Raw genomic sequence first — 21,124 nt, 5'->3', positions numbered from 1 at the left:
TGCCGTAGGCACGGGTCTTACCTAGTCTATATAACAAAACACAATGTTTTGTGCTGACTGGGACAAACCGAAAGACAAATCTGGCCTTTTGTTGTGAATTTGATATGATCCACACCTTTTGATCTGTTACCCTCCATAAACAATACAAATTTATTCACCCACTACATGCAAGGAAGTAAATTAAACTTTGAATCTTGACCGTATAAACTCCCTGGCTGGTTCAACGTTCAGATGAAAATGAACATAAACTCTCATTAAATAGGTCATACGTACGAACAATCTCTCCGCCAAGTCCAACTCCTGAACCGTTCATCTTCTACCAAGAAACCCTATCGTCCTTCAACAAAAAAAAAACCTAACGCCTCTTCAGTTTTTTTCAGTCATGGTCGTCCGTTTCGTTTCTAGCATTTATATCTATCTCCTTCATATTAAATTGGTCACACGATTAATCTCACCTAAAATGTAATGGTTGCGCTCTTCTCTTTGGCTTCAGCTCCTCTGCAACTCTTCTTCGCCCAAAATACCCTAACGCTTCTTTCCCTCATTAATTTATATCTTCAACTTTATTATCCTCATTATCTACTTCGGTATCGATTTCCTTTTGGTAAATAAAACATGGAATTTATGTGTCTATAACCGTTTGCTAGGTTTTCCAATTTGGAATGGATTTCGGTGAAACAAGTATCTCTTATGTAACAGCTTTGAAATTTCGCTCAATTTAGGTAGGTTCCATCTCTATTTGCATTTTTCATTTGTTTGGTTAGTGTGTTTGATTATACAGTATCTATTTGCAGTTAAAATTTCTCTCTACCTCTTACTTTCTGTTGATGAAATGATATTTGGATTTCGGTTTTCTCTCTTCTAGGTGTTGAAGATTTTTAATTTATTATTTCAGAAATTCTATGGTGATAATTTGCCATGATTTGTTTATACGGGTCTATGGTGATAAATTCTGCCGTTTTGAATCTTTAATTTATTATTTCTGCAGGTCTATGGACTATGGTGATAAGTTGCACTATTGATGTTCATCATATTACTCTGGAATGATGAAGTTTGAAATTTTAGTAAGTTTGGAACATGAAGATTTCATCTTTTTAAGCTGCATAAAACGTGTTTGATAAAATTCCTCAATGACTATGTATATATTGGTGCATACATTAATTACTCTTCTTTTCGTCTACTGTCTAATGACATTAAGGTCGATGAACGTCTAAATTCGGGAAAAAGGGATTATGGTTACGTTTCTTTTTCTTAATGTAGTTTTACTTTCCTTTTTGCAGTTTCTTTTGATGGATTGTTAAACTTAGGGGTGACTTCTTTTTTTATTTAGCATCTTGGTTCCCTTCTCATCAACTTCGTCCTATATAGCAACGCTTGTTTATTTACAATTGTTTGAAAGACTTTCGGGTTTTGATAGTAAATGACTTGTGTTTATTTGTCTATAATTGTTTTTGTTTCAAGGATGTTGTCTGCCTGCTCATTTCTGGTGATCCTAGCTTTGTTCTTCGTTTTTCTTTTATTAAAGCTAATTCATATGGTACAAGGGCTGCTTCGAGTCTGACACGAAGCTAGGAACTATGCTTGGTTCCTACTGGGTAAGGGTTTTACCTTCAAACACAACATTGCACCAGTTACTCCCACAATTTTAAACGTAGGGTGAGATCCTTATGACAATTTTTCTTAAAAATATGAAAGACCAATGTCCATGAGGACTATTATTACACAGATGTAAATAAGAAGGAAGTTTTGGAGTTTATTTGTTACTCTGTTAGTCGTTTTGGACAACGTTTGGTTGCCCAAACTGACAGAAAACAGATCCGGTTTCTACAATCCCCCACATGAATGATTATCATGATTTTACCAAAAATTCAATGCAAACTGACTGACACTACTTAAACACTAATGTAGACAGACAGAAGTTCATATCCGAAATTTCGCTGCATCAGAAGAGGTGGCTTTTGGCTTTGAACCTTTCCTAGTGAATAACTACATGGTTTACAAGGACAACAGTGAACTTTAAGTCTTGAACTGAGTCCTGGTTATTGTAAACAAACATAGCTATCACACAGCTAGTTTCTTGCTTACGTAAGTTCTCGGTTTTGTTCTTTTCGGCCATGAACGATCCCGGATTCTTGTGTGTTATTAGAAAATTCAGCCTAAAACGACATTCTCATAGAACCGGCCACAGTTCTCACACATATAGGTTTTCCTACTTAGGTATCCTGCTATACCTTTACTTTAGAATTTAATTTATTCCAAGTCTTTTCGGAAATATTAAAAGCTTTCAAGCTTAGCCTCTTTAATGCAGGCGACACTAATATCATCCTAGGAATGGGAAAGAGATATGCTCTCTTTAAGTGTCACTTTCGAGTCAGGATATAATTTCAGTTTCCCTTTGAACCTAGATCGTGGGATCTCCAGTCTTCTAGGTAGGGTTTCATCATGCCTTTACTCATTTTCTTTAGGCAGCAGTCCCATTCCTCTTGATGAAGCAATTACAAGATCTCTAGATAACCCTTTAGTAAAAGGATCGGCAAAGTTATCTTTCGATTTCACATAGTCAATTATTATGACTCCCTCAGTGAGTAATTGCTTTACGGTGTTATGTCGTCGACGAATGTGTCGTGACTTACCGTTATACATCTTACTATGTGCTTGTGCAATCGCAGCTTGGTTATCACAATGTATATTGATTGCAGGAACCGGCTTAGGCCATACCGGTATATCTTCTAAAAATTGTCTTAGCCATTCAGCTTCTTCTGCAGCTTTATCCAATGCAATGAACTCTGAATCCATTGTTGATCTAGCAATGCAAGTTTTCTTAGAAGATTTCCAAGAGATGGCAGCTCCTCCAAGTGTGAAGACGTAGCCACTGGTTGACTTTGTATCATCGGTATCTGATATCCAGTTTGCATCACAATATCCTTCAAGTACTTCTGGATACTTAGTGTAGTGGAGTCCATACTCCTTTGTATGTCGTAGATACCGTAATAGTCTGGTTATCGCAATCCAATGTGTCTCATCTGGATTACTTGTGAATCTACTCAATTTGCTAACTGAGAGAGCTAAGTCTGGTCGAGTACAATTCATGAGATACATAAGGCTGCCTATAATCCTAGAGTACTCTAATTGTCTGACTCCGGTTTTGGTAATATTCTTCTTAAGATGAATACTTGGATCTAATGGAGTCCTTGCTATCTTGTCGTCATTTTTACTAAACTTTTTCAAAATCTTCTCAACGTAGTGAGATTGGGACAAACCAATCCCTTCAGCTGTTTTGGTAAGTTTTATGCCAAGAATGACTTCAGCTTTTCCCAAATCTTTCATATCAAAGTTCTTGGAAAGCATTTTTTTAGTTGTATTAATGACATCTTATTTCCAATAATTAACATATCATCTACATACAAACATAATATGACACATCCTTTTGTAGTGCTCTTAGTGTAGACACATTTGTCACATTCATTAATTTTGAATCCATTTGATAGTAAAGTATTATCAAATTTCAAGTGCCATTGTTTAGGATCTTGTTTAAGACCATACAATGATTTTACTAGTCTACACACCTTCTTTTCTTGTCCAGGAACCACAAACCCTTCAGGTTGTTTCATATAGATTTCTTCATCGAGATTTCCGTTTAAGAAGGCTGTTTTTACATCCATTTGGTGAATTTCCAAATTATATAAGGATGCTATAGCTACTAACACTCTTATGGATGTGATTCGACTAACAGGAGAATAAGTATCAAAGTAATCTAATCCTTCCTTTTGTCTGAATCCTTGTGCGACGAGTCGTGCCTTATACTTTTCGATAGATCCATCTGGTTTTAATTTCTTCTTAAAAATCCATTTACATCCTAAAGGCTTACAACCAGCTGGAAGATCCACTATCTCCCAAGTATGGTTTTGCATGATGGATTCTATCTCACTGTTTACAGCTTCTTTCCAAAATGGAGCTTCTGGAGTAGTCATAGCTTCTATAAATGTTTGAGGTTCTCCTTCAATTATGAAAGTGACAAAATCAGGACCAAAGGTCTTTTGTACCTTTACCCTTTTACTCTTTCGAGGTTCAATTTCTTGTTCCTTGATTTCTATGTCATCTTCTTTAGATGGTTCTGAAATTTGATCACTTTGATCTCGGTTTCTTTTCTTAGTTTCAGATTGTATTTCCTGGTTTTGTTTATATGGAAAGATATGCTCAAAAAACTCTGCATCTCTAGATTCCATAATAGTGTTTACATGGATATCTGTTATATCCGATTTGTAAACTAGGAAACGATAGGCACTACTGTTAATTGCTGGTCCTAAGTAAATACAATCTACAGTTTTAGGACCTATCTTAACCTTCTTAGGAGGGGGAACTAATACCTTAGCAAGGCACCCCCACACTTTTGTGTACTTAAAAGATGGTTTTCTTCCTTTCCACAACTCGTAAGGAATGTTTCCTGTTTTCCTATGGGGTAACTTGTTTAATAAGTGATTGGCTGTTAAGATAGCCTCCCCCCACAAGTTCTGAGGTAAACCAGAACTCAACAACATTGCATTCATCATCTCTTTCAAAGTTCTGTTTTTACGCTCCGCAATCCCATTTTGTTGAGGGGTGTAAGGAGCGGTTGTTTGATGAATGATTCCATTCTTTGCACATATTTCCGAAAAAGGAGATTCATATTCTCCTCCTCTATCACTTCTAATTGACTTAATCTTTTTATTAAGTTGATTTTCCACTTCTGCTTTATAAAGCTCAAATTTTTCAATTGCTTCATCTTTACTTCTTAATAAGTACATATAACAGAATCTTGTGGAATCATCTATGAAAGTGATGAAATATTTCTTTCCTCCTCTTGTTTGAACCATTTTTAAATCACAAATATCTGTGTGAATTAAATCTAAAGGTTCTGTGTCTCTTTCAACTGATTTAAAAGAAGGCTTAGTCATTTTTGACTCTACACATGTGGGGCACTTCTTTCTGGATTCAATTTCAAATTTGGGTAATAGATCCATATTCATTAATTTCTTTATTGAATTTAAGTTCACATGTCCTAATCTCTTATGCCAAATTTCAGAAGAAGACTCAACAATATAAGCAGAACTCATAGCTTTATTATTATTAATATTTGATGCCTTAGGCATTACAGTGGTTACATTTAGTTTGAATAGACCCCCTGACATGTATCCCTTTCCCACATACATATTATTTTTGGACAGTACAAAGTTATCTGCCACAAATACAAGTTTAAACCCATTTTTACTTAGGAGAGATCCGGATACTAGATTCTTCCTTACATCTGGAGCATGGTACACATCATTCAAGGTTACTTCTTTTCTAGAAGTAAACTTTAACACCACCTTCCCTTTCCCTTGAACTTTGGCGGTTGAGTCATTACCCATAAACAGGTTCTCTTCATTATCTGCTTTTTTGTAAGTAGAGAACATGCTTCGATCAGAACAAATATGACGAGTAGACCCTGTATCTACCCACCATTCTCTCATGTTACCAATGAGATTAACTTCAGAGACAACAGCACATAGGTTCATATTTTCAAATTTCTGAACCACATCAACGACCATATCTTCATTGTCAGTAACAAGAGCACATAAATTCTGAAGTTCTGAATCTTCAATAAGTGAAGTTTGATTCTTCACTTTATTTGGTTTACTGTCTGGTTTAGAAGACCAGCAGTCCTTTGCAAAGTGCCCTGGTTTTCCACAAGTAAAACAACCATTAGCATTTTTCTTCCTTTTGGCCTTACCATTTGATTTGGTTGACCTTTTTCTTTTATTAACCTTGTTTGGTTTTGTTTCAACCACATTAACATTGGAGATTTTTTCATTTCTCCTTTCGGCACTTCGACTATCTTCCTCAATCCTTAATTTGAGGATTAGGTCTTCGAGACCCATATCTTTGTTTTTGTGTCTAACATAGTTTTTGAAATCCTTCCAACCTAGAGGGAGTTTTTCTATCATAGCACGAACTTGAAAGGCCTCATTAGTAATCATGTTTTCGGCCTTTAACTCCTGTAACAACATTTGGAGTTCTTGTACTTGTAACATAACTGGTTTGGAATCAATCATTTTATAGTCCAAGAACCTTCCAACAATGAATTTTTTCATACCCGCTGTCTCTGTCTTATATTTGTTGATGAGGGTATTTCATAATTCTTTAGATGTTTCTATAATATAATAAATATTATAAAGACTATCATCAAGAGAATTCAAGATATAGTTCTTACAGAGAAAATCACTATGCTTCCATGCCTCCACGGCAGACACATTCTGAATATCACCATCCTCATTTAGGATAGGTTTTTCTTCAGAAAGATATTTAACCAACCCGAGAGTGGTTAAATAAAACAGCATCTTCTGCTGCCAACGTTTGAAATCAATCCCCTTGAACTTTTCTGGTTTCTCAGCATGGTTCGAGGATGAAGCATTGACACGAACTGTTTCAACGTTTGTTGCCATTCTCTCTTAACAAAGAAATAAAGTAAGTTAATATTTTAAGAACTAGAAAACTAATTACAATAAATTGTCTTAAGATTGTTGTTTCCCTGGTTCTCTTTTCAGAGAATAGTTCTTAATCTTTCTGTTTTTTTTTTAACAAAACAGAGTACACCCACTTTTGTTTGTCTTTCTATCTCTTAAATCAGAGAAAGAGTTATCTTCTAACAATTAAGATAAAAAGAGTGATTATAAAAAAGAAAAATCAAATGTAAAATATCCGAGTCGAGGATACCTCTGTCCTTAAGACAATTTACACCCTGTATATCAGTACCAACAGTAATGGTGTATGTCTCCCAGGATAAAACGGATTACCTATCAAAGTAAAGATGGTACCTCTTAGTTATGATAGTCTGACGAACTTGGTAAGTAATATGAACTTCTGAACAACGATCCTTAAACTCTAATGCTTGAAAATGAATGCTCAGAAATGCAAAAAAACTAATAATTTGTTTGCTGAATTCTCATGGTATTTATAAGGGTATTGACACCACTTCGTATGGGTGCCAATAGATGAGTGGATGCTTCCCAACAGTCATATTTGACTGTTGGTTTTCGGGTGCCATGTTGACCGTCAGATCTTAACGGATCTATTAAGATCTCGCGCATTGAACGCCCACCGTTAGATCATCAACGGATCTATCTTAAGAGCGCCAAATATCCTGACCGTCAGATCATATTTATGATTGTAAAATCCAAGGCTCCATTCGCTCCTCGCGAAGTGCAAAGTGCGTGCGGGCGCCTCTAAAGCGCCCAATGCGCCCTAAACGCCCATTCGCCCACGCCGCGCGTGCGCGATGCGTGGTTTGCGTGGTGCAAACCACGCCAACCATCCCATCATCCCAACCAATCTATTATTAGTAACATAAGGAAAAGTCTATATAAGGAAGTAGAACTTTCCTTATTTTTCCAATACGGTACTAATAATAAAACTACACGTTGTAGTTATCCCTATATTTTTCCAAAGTAAATCAATGATAACTCATTCATATGAAATCGGATTCTGACAAACTTTATGTCTAAATTCAAGAGCTCGACGAGACGAATCCAATGGTCCATCCTGATCTTGATTTGGACAATGTTTGGTTGCCCAAACTGACAGAAAACAGATCCGGTTTCTACAGTTGCTACGTGAACAAAAATATTTAGGAAATAAAGTATGAAGATTTCTTAGTTGATGTATATTCTAGCGATAAATACAATAATACATGTATTATTGGAGATATATTTGATTTCTTCTCTCGGATGTTCGAGTTTGAAACACATTAGTCAGAAATCAATAGTTATGTTTCCTGTTTAATTGAGTTTTTGATATGCTTCCCATATTTTGTTTCATTGTTAAACATATACTGTACCCTAACCACTTGTGTTTAGGAATTGATTTCTACAAAGGTGTTAAGTTGCCTGAATTATAGTTAGGGAACCTATTTTAAGTAGTTTATGATCAAATATTGTTGGTATTTTTAAATATTGCACGCTCTATACATAAAACATGAAGCGAACATGTCAAACCATCTCATTTGTAACATTTAAGTTCATCGAGATTCATTTCCTTCTCTATACCAATTTTGGAAATACAATCTTTCCTCTTCCATTTCGGTGATCATTACTTTTGTTGGTTTTTTTCCTATTTCTTGTGCTATATTGTTTCTTCTATTGTATGATTTTGGTATTAAGAGTTTCACATGTGTTATACATGATGTTTTTTATTAAGTTTGGTAGTTCGGAAAAAGTCAATTGCGAGCTCTTACTTTTAGTATCTACATCAGACCGAATTTGTGTTCAACAAGAAAGTAATTGTACTTGCAGATTATGCTTAACATAATTGTTTTCATCATCTTCTTTCCTGATTCCAGTGAGGTTTTCTTTGAATGTAGGTCGGTATTATTTTACGCAACAAGAACCATGGGGTACAGGGTAATTTCTTCTAAACACTTCGAGGCTGACATTTTTAGAGGAAACCAGATCGATTAAGAGCAAATAAAAACTATCTGTTATGCTGAATATCCACGTAATCAAGTTGTAAATTTAAAGTGTAATTAGTAATTATTCGTTCTATTTTGTAGAAGAATATATATGATTGAGGAGAACATTTTGAAAATTATATAAGCTTGGTTATTCACTAAATTATAAACAGTAACTGAAGCTCCTCTCTACCTCTTCACTGTCTCTGTAGCTTTGCAAATGCATAGAATTTATGATTGTAGGGTTTCTAAAACCAATCTAATTTTCTTTTTTTCTCTTACAATTAATAATTTCTTCACAATAACTGATTACTACAATATCTCATCCAAAAAAACTGATTATTACAAAATAAAACGTTTTTAGGGCCAAATAAAATCATCACCCTATTTTGATATACTCATTTCCATGTTTGTAAAACTAGATAATAATTTTATGGTTCTCCGGAAAGTGTAGTGTTCAAACAACATTACATAGCATTTGCGTTTTTGGGTTTTACACTAAAACTTTACCGTGCCGTAGTCACGGGCTATTACTAGTATATAAAAAAGACAAGAAAAAATAATGTATGTTAAAATCTAAATTTTGTGCTGCATTATTATTGATTAAAATACATCTTAATTGAACTCTTTTGAGCTTAAGATCCACAGGTAATATCCGTTCATCATGTGTTTACTTCAGCCCAAATGATAATTGTAAAGGCAGAGTGGAATAATAAGGTTTTCATGGCAGCAATAGCGTATGGGTTTACATCAGTTATTGGTAGAAGAAATCTATGGACTGAGATAGAGGCTCATGTCCCTCATATTGACTTACCTTGGTTGTTAATGGGGGATTTCAACTCAATTTTGTTTGCTACTGAAAAGGTTGGAGGCGATGAGGTCCGGGCTTGTCATTTCTCTGAATTCTTAGAGTGTACTCAAAGATCACAAATTTTTTATTGTCTGTACACCGGAAACTATTTTACATGGTCCAATTTGCAGGAAGGGGATAGGAATATTTGTTCTAAGATTGATAGAGCTTTGATTAACGTAAACTGGTTAGAACTGTTTCTTGACTCTAAGACTGAATTTTTGCCGCCGGGGGTGTCGGATCACTCACCATTAGTGGTGACTTTGGAGGGATTACAGTCTTTGGGGAGGAAACCTTTCAAATTTTACAACTGTTGGACTGAAGAAAATGGCTTTCTAGATATGGTGTCTGAAGTATGGAATCGTGAGGTACAAGGGAACCCAATGTTTCGGCTCATCTCAAGTTGAAAGCTGTTAAGAACCGACTAATACAATGGAAACATCAGAATTTTCATAACATACCGGACCAAGTGGAGCAAGCAAGACAGAATATGATGAGTAAACAACAAGTACTTTTGACTGACCCATTTAATATGGAACTGAGAATACAAGAAAGAGAAGCAGTAAAGACTTATGTTCACAAGGCAACCATTGAGGAATCTATGCTAAAGCAAAAATCACGAGTTAAATGGCTTACCCTTGACGATAATAATACAAAGTTCTTTCACAGTTCGATAAAAGAACGAAGATCGAGGAACACCATCAGTCGCCTTGTTACCAACGACGGCATACATATCCAAGACCAAACGAATATAGCTAATGAATGTGTGAATTATTACATGGATTTGCTAGGCACAACAGAGGTAAATGATGAAGAAGATTCTATTCTTGACTCGTTTCAGTTTCACTCAACATTGAGCAATGGAGACCGTGAGGAATTGGACAAACCAGTGACTAGACAAGAGATTGTAGAAGCTCTCTCTACAATCGGTTCGGAGAAGGCTCCGGGACCTGATGGGTTTTCATCACATTTTTTCAAGAAATGTTGGTCAATTGTGGGTGATGATTTCTGTTTAGCCATCCAGAATTTTTTCAGCTCGGGAAGGCTACTTCGAGAGGTAAATTCAACTTTCATTTCTTTGATTCCAAAAACTACTAATCCTTCCTCTATAAGTGATTTCAGGCCTATCTCATGTTGCAATGTCCTCTACAAGTGTATCAAAAAAATACTAACCAACAGATTGAAGAAATTTATTTTCTCAATGGTTAGTGAGAACCAATCAGCTTTTATATCTGGTCGGTCAATACAAGACAACATCATGTTGGCGCACGAAATTGTTAAAGATTACCAGGTCGTGCGAGGGACAGATCGATGTACAATCAAAATAGACTTGCGAAAAGCATATGATACCGTACGATGGTCAGCCCTTCAGAAAATACTCCTGAAATTCAACATCCAAGATAAGTTTGTTCGATGGGTCATGGAATGTGTCTCAACTACAAAATTCTCAATTATGGTAAATGGCAGCCCACATGGCTATTTTGCAGGAAAGAAGGGGCTTCGGCAAGGGTGCCCTATCTCACCCTATCTATTTGTCATGGTTATGGAGGTATTTTCCTCCCTCTTAACAAAAGAACAAGTAGAGGGGAGATTCAAGCTTCACCCTCGATGTAAAAATCCAAGAGTGACACATTTGAGTTTTGCTGACGATATCATGGTATTCATGAGAGGTGACGAGGTTACGGCTAACTCTCTTCTGAAAACTCTTGATAGGCTACAAAAATCGACAGGGTTGGCTGTGAATGCAGGGAAGAGCACAATTTTTTGTGCTAGTATGACATCTGAGCAACAGGAGAAGATTAAATCTCTTTTGGGTTTTCAGGTGGGTACATTACCTATAAAATACCTTGGACTTCCTCTTATTTCGTCGAGACTCTCATATGTTGACTGCTTACCGTTGATTCATAAGATTCAAGCTCGAATTCAGACTTGGAAAGCAAGATATTTATCTTTTGCAGGCCGCTTGTTATTGATTAATGCAGTCCTGAACAGTATGTTGATTTTTTGGACAGCAGTGTTTGTTCTTCCAAAGAGGGCATACAAAGAAATTAATCGAGCTTTCAAACAATTTTTATGGGCAGGGCTGGAACAAGGAAAGAAGAATGCTGCAATTAAGTGGGAAGAAATTTGTCGTCCAAAGAATGAGGGTGGTTTGGGCGTCCGTGATATTGAGTGTTTGAACATGGCATTGAACCTCAGACACACATGGGAAATAGTCAGCGACAAAAACACTTTATGGGTTAAATGGGTTAAAATAAATCTGATCCGAGACAAGGAATTCTGGACCATGGCTATACCCGCGAAATGTTCCTGGTGTTGGCGTCGTATTCTGGATAGTCGGGACACAGCCAAACAGTTTGTGACTACCCTCATTAGTAATGGTAGCAAAACCAAGTTTTGGTTCGATATCTGGCATCCGATGGGGTTATTATATGATGTGTGTGTGAAAAGTGGAAGGATCGACCCAAATTTATGCAACAAGTGTTTGATCTCTGACTATATTACCAATAATGCTAGGTCCTTACCAGAATATTTCAGTTATGAAGTGAGAGATGTGGTTGAATTACTTCAAGAGGTCACAATTGGAGGCATTGAGGAAGATAAACCGATTTGGCAAGTAACTAAGACAGGCGAATATAACGTCAAAGACACCTACAACATGCTTAGAGGAGTGAAACCGTTAGTTCCGTGGACAACTATTGTATGACGTAGTGATGGAATCCCACGCCATAACTTTGTTGCATGGATGGCGTTAAAGAGGGGATTAAAGACTAAATCGAAGCTCCAGGCCTGGGGCATGAATGTACCTAACATATGTGAATTGTGTGGACAAAGTGAAGAAGATGATGATCACTTGTTATTTCGATGCGTATACTCCACTCATATTTGGAAGGTGCTGTTAAGGAAGCTGGGTATAAACAAATTGGTCTTTGGACAATGGGATGAAGAAATTGAATGGTGCACAAAAATGTTTAACGGAAATCAAGTCGAAGCAAAAATAGGTTGTCTTGTGTTCAATGGATATATTTATCATATATGGAGAGAACGAAATGCTCGCATTTTTCAGGGAGTTCGGAACTCGATGGAGGAGATCGTCAGACAAATTTCAGAAGAAGTGAGAATAAAAGCTAGTTCTTGGGTTGGTCAGGTACTTGATACTCCGACGTGTAGAGAACTGCTTGGACGATGGAATATTACTCTTCCGTTGAAAACTCTGGTTACTAAAATTTGCAGATGGGAAGGTCTAGAGAATGGGTGGACTCTAGTGAACACAGATGGTGCATATGACGCGGAGTCAGGCGGATTCGGGGCAATCTTAAGGCGAAGTACTGGAGAAGCAATAGTTGCAGCGACTTCGTCGACAAAGCGTGAATCAGTTTTATTGCATGAACTCCAAGGTGCATTGTTAGGCTTACGTCTAGCAAGGCAATATGACCAAAATAAAGTTATATTGGCGATTGATTCGACAACGGTAGCAACAATTCTGTCTAATGAAAATTTTGTCCCTCCATGGAAGACTATACGAGTATGGAATGAGATACGATATTTATTGGGTTTATTTGAGGAGTGTGGAGTAATCCATGTATATCGAGAACTAAATCAAGCAGCAGATTACCTATCGAAGATGAAGCCGAGTAATGGTGTCCTAATTCTAGAGAGTAATGAGTTTCCACGAGCACTAGTAGATATTATAGAGGCAGATAAAAGCAGAGTCATTAGACTCAGGAGAACTTGATGTAATTCTTTTATGTTTTTTAACCGCTGACTAATGCAAAAAAAAAATATATATATATTGGGGTGCTAAAGTTAAAACTAAAACAACGATTTGTTTTAACAAAAAATTATGGTCCAAAGAATTTCCACCAATTTCGTCTAAAAAGAAGAAGAAAGGGGACCATCTTTTTTTTGTTTACACATAAAATTTTGATCTTTGGAATTTTCCTCCTAAAGTTGATATGGCTTAGAGAGAGAATCTTGTATTATCCTAAAAAAATTTGAGTTAATTCCTATATGGCCCCCTACTTTGTGACCAGCTTCCTTTATGGCCCCCTTTTTTTCATAAATTCAAATATAGCCCCCTATTTTCAGGTAAATGTCATTACTACCCTTCTTAATTCTAAATTTAAAACATTAAAAAAAATTATTTCCACCTCACCCCTCTCTCTATCTCCACTTCATCTCTCCCTACACCTCACCCCTCTCTCTCTCTCCAATTCACCTCTCTCTCTCTCCAACTCACCTTCAAACCTTAAAAAAAAAAAAAAAATTCGAATCAAGTGAAAGTAAGTAAATTTGATTTACCTTAGAAGAAGCAGCACAAAGAACTCTCTTTTGATTATCCATATCAAAAATCAACCTAGCATCTTCAGAATCATGAACTGATATTTTATCTTCAATAACCATAAAGAACTTGTTACCTTCTGAATCATATTTGACAATTGAAGCTTCTTTACCTAATCTACAACAAAAACTTCTCCTTCCTCTAACTAAATTCAACATAGCCAAGCAAGAATCTTTTCCAACAGTTAAAGCTAATTTCCCAGAAGGATGAATACTAAGATCATTAACCCCTTTTCTATGAGCAGAAATGGTTTTAAGATGAACTACTGGATCAGCATCATAGATGCAAACAGTTCCATCTTCAGAACCAGAGAGAAGATTTCTAGGGTAAGAAAGAGAAGGTGGACGGTAGAAAGATAGAGAAGTTATAGCACCTTTATGGTCCAATAGTGAACCAATTTCTGATGATGATGCTAGATCATAGACTTTAATGGAGTCGTCGGCACCACCAGAGACGGCGATTGGGCCTGAGACGGCAACACATTTGATAGTGGAGATATGAGATGGTTAAGAGAAAAAGGGAACTAGGGTTTGTGATTCTAGGGATTTGAGTTTGAATGCCCATATTAATTTCTCGTATGAACCTGCAACTAGAGTCATGGCGTCTATCTCTTTCTTTTTTCTCTCTCTACCTGCAACTAGGGTTTTTGATATGGATAATCAAAAGAGAGTTCTTTGTGCTGCTCTCTGTTCGTGAACAGATCCTCCGGCGAAGGAAAACCCCCTTCGCCGGAGTTTTAGAGAGAGAGAGAGTGGAGAGATTTTTTTAAAAAAAAGTTTTAGAGAGAGAGAGGAGAGAGAATTTTTTTTTAGGTTTGAAGGTGGCCGGCCGGAAAATTTTCTGGCCGGCCACCTTACCGGAGAAGAAAGGGGTGAGTTGGAGAGAGAGAGAGGTAAATTGGAGAGAGAGAGAGAGGGGTGAGGTGTAGGGAGAGATGAGGTGGAGAGGTGAGTTGGAGAGAGAGAGAGAGGTGAATTGGAGAGAGAGAGAAAGAGAGGGGTGAGGTGTAGGGAGAGATGAGGTGGAGAGAGAGAGGGGTGAGGTGGAAATAATTTTTTTTAATGTTTTAAATTTAGAATTAAAAAGGGTAGTAATGACATTTACCTGAAAATAGGGGGCCATATTTGAATTTACGAAAAAAAGAGGGTCATAAAGGAAGCTGGTCACAAAGTAGGGGGCCATATAGGAATTAACTCAAAAAAATTTACCAAAAGAAATCTTTCCCCCACTTTTTCAAAGTTGGAAAAAGTGACTGCAAGAGTGAACTGCCAAATTAAAGTTTTTTTTTTGTTGAGATAAAAGAAAATACTAACAACAGGAGCTTAAGCGCAACATTGGTACAAAGAGACTGGAAGGTCAGATAGAGACAGCCACACCCAGGATCCCACATGCATACGACTCCATTTGGCTAATTGATCTGCTTTGTAGTTCCCTTCTATGTGAATGTGAGTGTAGAGAACTTTGGAGAAATGTGCTTCTAGCTGATGTACTTTGTCTATGATTTTGCTTGTTTGCCAGGATATATCTGATGTCTCGTTGTTTAGACGTTGAACCATATTGCTGTTGTCACTTTCGATATGTATATACGGAATGTTCTTTTTTCATGGACCACTGGAGAGCTTTAATGACCGCCCAACATTCACTTTCTTCAGCATTTTGTCCTCGAACATTGCATGCCATAGCCGCAAGGAAATTTGCTTGGTCATCATACATAATACAGCCAATCCCTACTAATTCCTGTTCAGTTAAAAAAGAGGCATCCACATTAATTTTAATATAAGGCGGTATTGGTGGCGACCATGGTATAGTTCTATCAATCTTCCTGTTTATGTTGTGGATATTTGGCACATAAGAAGAACACTTGATCTGATCAATGATTTTCATGGGTACTATCTGAGTGTTGGAGAAGCATTTATCACATCTTTCTTTCCATATCTGCCAAAGAGTGTGAGCAAAAAGACCGCTAATTTGTTCATCAAGTGCTTTCCAGGTTATAATCCAGTCCAGAAGGTTAGTAATCTTGATAGAAATGATATTAAAATAGAACCAAATCACCTGTGCCAAGTCGCAGTGTAAAAGGATATGAATCATTGTTTCGGTTTCCTGACAAAATTCACAGTTAAATTTATTGTCCACGTACTTACCAATTTTCTCTCTTACCGGTAGGCTGTTAGTACAACATTTCCAGAGGAATAGTTTGATTTTAGGTTGTATATGCAGATCCCATATGAATGCCCATTCCTTTTGTTCAATAGGATAGTGTTCGGTACGAAGATAGTAGTACATTGATTTAATAGAGTATTTACCTGATTTTGTAAGTGACCATCTGGGTATATCCTCCGTCTGTTCCTGTAAATTAATGCTCAAAATAGAATTGTAGATATCACTGGTAAAACATTGAGTTAAAATCGTCAAGTTCCACGTATTATTACTAATCACAGCTGAGAAACTACAGTGAGAGTACTATTAGTGGGATTAATAATGGGAGGTGGGTGATTAGGGATCCAGTAATCGTGCCAGATACTAATATTCGTACCTTTGTTAATATCCCAAAAGGTTAGTTTGGTCACTTTATCAATCTGTTTGGAGAGGGATTTCCAGAGCCACGAGTGGTGATTTTTTGCAGTTTTAGGTTTATGCTCCTTGGTAAAGTACTTAGCTTTGAGAATCTCAGCCCACGGGGAGCCAGGATCTTGAAGAAGACGCCAGACCAGTTTACTGAGAAAGGCTTGGTTGTCCAGGTACGGGAAACGAAAACCTAGACCTCCAAGTTTTTTAGGGAGACAGATAGCCGACCAGTTAATCGTATGAATGGAACGGGTTTTTCCCCACAACAAAGCTCTTTGAAGAACTTCGATGCGATTGCTTATACCTTTTGGGATGGCAAAGCATTGCATTTGGTATCGGGGAACGGCCGCTGTTATTGTGTTGATAACAACAGAGCGGCCAGCTGGAGAGAGGAGAGAAGATTGCCATTTAGAAAGTTTATTCTGGATTTGAGTAGTAAGGGACGAAAAAACTTTTCTTTTATTTGCACCAATGAAGAGATGAGTGCCAAGATACTTGTCGAGATTTGAGGATTGATGCACTTTAAAGTTACGAATAATCATACGTTTGAATTTCGGGTGGGTGTTTTTTGAAAAGAAGATCGTAGACTTATTGAAGTTAATCATCTGCCCAGTCGTCTGACAAAAAATATCAAAAATGCTCTGAAGCGAGGAGATATTGACCAGAGAATTATGCCCAAAGATAATACAATCGTCCGCAAAGAGAAGATGCTTGAGGTTGATGTTGGTGCCTGGGATAGGAAAGCTCTGAAAAGGCATGTTCAGCCTATTGGTTTCCAGAAGGCGACTCAAGCCTTCCATGGCTAGGGTAAACAAGAAAGGAGAGAGGGGATCCCCTTGCCTAATCCCTCTACTGACATTAAAGGTAGGACCCGGACGACCATTAATAAGGACAACCATGGTCGAAGTCGAGAGACAAGTGTGAATAAGATTGATCTCACGAAATTTAACTCTTAACTTGGTTATCTATACTAAAAATAAAATTAAAAATAAATAAGAATGCATTTTTTTGTAAAGAAAAAAATAAATACATTACTATACAAAAGAGATTGCTTTTGGAAAACAAGAAAAATTTATTCTCGTAAGTACAAAATTTTGATTGAATTGTTTAGATATTTTATTTCGTTTGGCTAAACTTCCATTACCATTCCTTCTCCATTCTGGTAATGGTCGCCGACAGATAGCCATCGCCGATGACCTTCTATGTTTTTTCAAATCTTCCTGTCTGCTGCGAAGGGGATGACTTTCTTCACCAGAACACCTATTCGTTGGGGTTCAGCGAACGGGACCCTCCCCTTCACCAAAACAGTTAATGAGAAAGGGAGTAGGAAAGAGAAAAGGAGGAGAGAGGGTGATGAATGATAAGTGGTGGTAATAGGAGGAAGAATAAAAAGAGGAAACTACGAGGAGATCAATTGTGGTGGTTGGAGATAGGTGGTCGGAGATTATGGAGAAGAAGAAGGTTTGTTGCCCCGAAAATTAGACGAATATCATCAAATTTTCATTAAAACTTTTGTATCTCGAAAAATTTGACAAAATCCACAATATTTCTTTTATATTTGGTAACCAAAAATTTTTCTTCTTACGGCAAACCATCCGCCTAAAAAAATTACTATGGAAGAGATAGCCATTCCAAACATTCATAGAAGTCATGTCCATGTACATTTTCATTGACAATGGAGAGTCTGTGGACTTTCATGAATTCTCATTGATATTTTTTTTGACAACGGGGGTTGACTTTTGGAATCCAATGACAAACCATCTGCCTGAAAAAATTACTACGGAGGGGGTAGTCAACCCAGACATGCATAAACGTCATGTCCATGTACATTTTCATTGACAATAGAGACTTGATGGACTTTCATAGATTCTCATTGATATTTTTGTTGACAATGGGTATAAACTTTTGGACTCCAATGACAATTTTCATTGACATTGTATGTACTCTATAGACTCTCGTGGATTTCATGCCAACAAAAGTATGATATATTTATTCGTGGTAAAATAAATTAATACCCAATATGATAATTATTATATATTATATCGTACAAAAATATGTTACTATAACATTAATAATATATTATTAAATCATCTATTATATTAAAACAGCTCGGTCGGTAATCCAGGGGATAAGTCGGACCGTCCATTTTATTTTAGAGTTATGGTTGGCAACACATCCGACGGATGATATAAAATCTTTTTATGTAAATAGATTAAAAAAAGAAGGGTATCTATGTAAATCAGTCAAAATTGGTTAGAGTAACTACTACCCACATATTTCACTCCCTATTTTTTCTCCAATTTTACAGTAGAAAATTGTGGGAGAGATCGAAATAACTAATCCACTCTCCCATATCTTCCTAATTTCTCTCTCAACCGCCTAACTATATGACTTAAAATTGGAATTCTCGCATTTCTTCTCCAAATTCTCTCTACACCATGCTTTCTCTCAACAACAAAGAAATTTTAGGCCAGTGTTTTGGGGAAATAAGCAAAATTTCCGGGGCAATAAGGTTTGGGTGGAAACAATTCTTTTTTGTTTCCTCCAAACACTATCCACTTCTTATGTTGTTTTCGATTTTCTTCTTCCACCATCTTCTTTCTCACCAACATCAACATTATTTCCGACGACAACAAATCCGGTCATCCATCTCCCTCTCTCTCTCTTCATCTCTCTTTTTCCTTTCTTTTCTCTCTATTTCCTCTCTCTTCTCTCTCTTTCCTCTCTCTTTCTTCTCTCTTTCCTCTTTTTTTTTCTCAAAATTCCGACGAACGGGAGTCCCCTTTGCCGGAACCCTCGTCTGGAAAACCAGACGAGTTGTCTGGTTCTACCAGATGAAGGGTTCCGGCAAAGGGACCATTCCCTTCGTCGAAACTTAGAGAGGGAGAAGAGAGATGCAGAGAAGGGAGAGAAAAGAAAGAGAGGAGAGAGTGAAGAGAGAGAGAGAGGAGAGATAAACCGTCGGCCGGCCACCGGTGGCCGGAGAGAAAGTTGGCCGGAGAAGAGAGAGTTGAGAGATAAGGTGCATTTGGATCGTATTTTTTTGGTTTTCCACCGTCTTCCCCGGAAATATTTTTGCTTTACCCAATGCGGTGGCCAAATTTTATTCAAAAAAACAACATAAGAAATCTCCCAACTTTTTTTTATCAAATCTTTCTTGTTAGTGACTTTTTATATGTTCTTCCTTCACATAAAATGTGATTTACTGGCGAAGCCAAGAAGGATCTGTTAATGCGTTAGCCAAGAGGGATCCGTCACGTCCGTAGGACGCAGCAGAAACCTAGTCTATTAAAAGGGTTATTTCGCAAATAACCCCCAACTTTGTGAGCAGGTTCCGGTCTGGCCCCCTATTTTAACAAAAATACCATATGGCCCCCTTTTTCAGTTACCGTTAACTTGCCGTTAACCAGTCATCATTTCTCTCTCTTCCATCTCGTTACCTATCTCTGCCACCTCACATTATCGCCACCTCATCGTCTTCTCCGGCGAAAGTCGCCGGCCGGCCAATTTTTCTGCCGGCGACCTTCAAACCCAAAAACAAAAAAGTTTTTTTTTTCTCTCCTCTCTCTCTTACAAAAAAAAGTAATTTTTCAAAAAAATTCCTCTCTCTAGTCTGTTCGCAGACCTCACGAAGGACAAGGAAGCTCTGGAAACTACAAAAAAAATTAAACAATTCAATAATAGTGATGAACAATACATATATAAGCATTATTAATAAATATTAAATATAAATAATACTTAATAAATATTATTTATTACAATACTTAAAATATAGATATTATTAATATGATTGAGGGAAATTTTAAAAGGCCCCCCCGTTTTTGTTAAAAGGCCTCCCCGCTAAAAGCGCCCCTCAATATAACCCATTTGGTTATAGGGCCCCCTCTACAAAAGAGCACCTCCTTCATCAATATTTGACCTAACGGCAAAGTTAACGCCGTTAGGTCAAACTTAACCCAAGACCGTTGATGCTGACCACGCCACATCATCATCTTCTCGGGCAGGGTCGCCGGCCGGCCAAACTTCCGGCCGGCGACCTTCAAAATTTTTTTTTTTATCCTCTCTCTCTCTAAAAAATAATAAAAAAAAATTTTCTCTCTCTAGATCTGGTTCATATGAACCAGATCAAGAGAGAGAAAAAAAAAAAAAAAAAAATTTGAAGGTCGCCGGCCGGAAGTTTTGCCGGCCGGCGACCCTGCCGGAGAAGATGATGATGTGGCGTGGTCAAATGGCGTGGTCAAATGATGTGGGCCCTTTAACTAAGCTAAGTCAAAGGATTTTTACCAAGTCAACGAAATCATGGGGAGGCCTTTTAACAAAAACGGGGAGGCCTTTTAAAATCTCCCTATGATTGATAATACTATATTTTAGATACATATATGTTTTTTAATAGTATATTATAATACATAAAGTGTTATAAATAAAAACGTTATTAGTAGAATAACTTAATTTATAAATATTAGTAATATATATATATGTACATGTTTATTATTAATATAATATTATTGTTAATATTTAAGATATATATATATACATGTTTATTGTGAATATATCTCAAATATTAACAATAATATTATATTAATAATAAACATGTATATATATATTTAAGATACATGTTTATTGTGAATATATCTTAAATATTAACAATAATATTATATTAATAATAAACATGTATATATATACATGATTATTATGAATATATCTTAAATATTAACAATAATATTATCAAGGGCGACCCAAGTGTTTCGGGGGCCTAAAGCGAAGTTAAAATCGGGGTCCTTTTATATGTAATGAGAAATAAAAAATTTGTAGAGGAAATTGAAGTTTTGACCAACTGAACATGAACCTTATTCTTAATAGCTAAGCTACATTCTAAATTTTGCACCAGTTTTACTTAAAATAT

At 36.7% G+C, this 21,124-nt stretch overlaps 2 protein-coding genes, 1 long non-coding RNA gene and 1 pseudogene across 3 annotated transcripts; 3 read left to right on the top strand and 1 right to left on the bottom strand.

Moving 5' to 3' along the window:
• Nucleotides 1-261: 261 nt before the first annotated feature.
• On the top strand, nt 262-8,624 carry LOC147531583 (uncharacterized). The gene is made up of 4 exons (XR_015228312.1): nt 262-722; nt 989-1,786; nt 4,526-4,797; nt 7,622-8,624. It is a non-coding gene; the product is annotated as an uncharacterized LOC147531583 (long non-coding RNA).
• Nucleotides 8,625-9,145: 521 nt separating this feature from the next.
• LOC147531582 (uncharacterized) lies at nt 9,146-9,718 on the top strand. Its single transcript, XM_086649753.1, has 2 exons — nt 9,146-9,340; nt 9,443-9,718. The coding sequence occupies exons 1-2, from the start codon at nt 9,146-9,148 to the stop codon at nt 9,716-9,718; spliced, it is 471 nt and encodes a 156-aa protein (XP_086505879.1).
• Nucleotides 9,719-12,057: 2,339 nt separating this feature from the next.
• LOC147531581 (uncharacterized) lies at nt 12,058-13,047 on the top strand. The gene has a single exon (XM_086649752.1). It carries the CDS (start codon nt 12,058-12,060, stop codon nt 13,045-13,047), a length of 990 nt encoding a protein of 329 aa, XP_086505878.1.
• Nucleotides 13,048-13,553: 506 nt separating this feature from the next.
• On the bottom strand, nt 13,554-14,252 carry LOC147531580 (uncharacterized; annotated as a pseudogene).
• Between the last annotated feature and the right edge of the window lie 6,872 nt (nt 14,253-21,124).

Source organism: Eschscholzia californica, unplaced genomic scaffold (genome assembly GCF_041429995.1).
Source record: "Eschscholzia californica isolate CP2 unplaced genomic scaffold, dmEscCali1.0.p SCAF_6, whole genome shotgun sequence".
Classification (NCBI taxonomy): Eukaryota; Viridiplantae; Streptophyta; class Magnoliopsida; order Ranunculales; family Papaveraceae; genus Eschscholzia; species Eschscholzia californica.
Note: the sequence above shows the minus strand (reverse complement) of the source record. Positions and strands in the feature narration are given on the sequence as shown.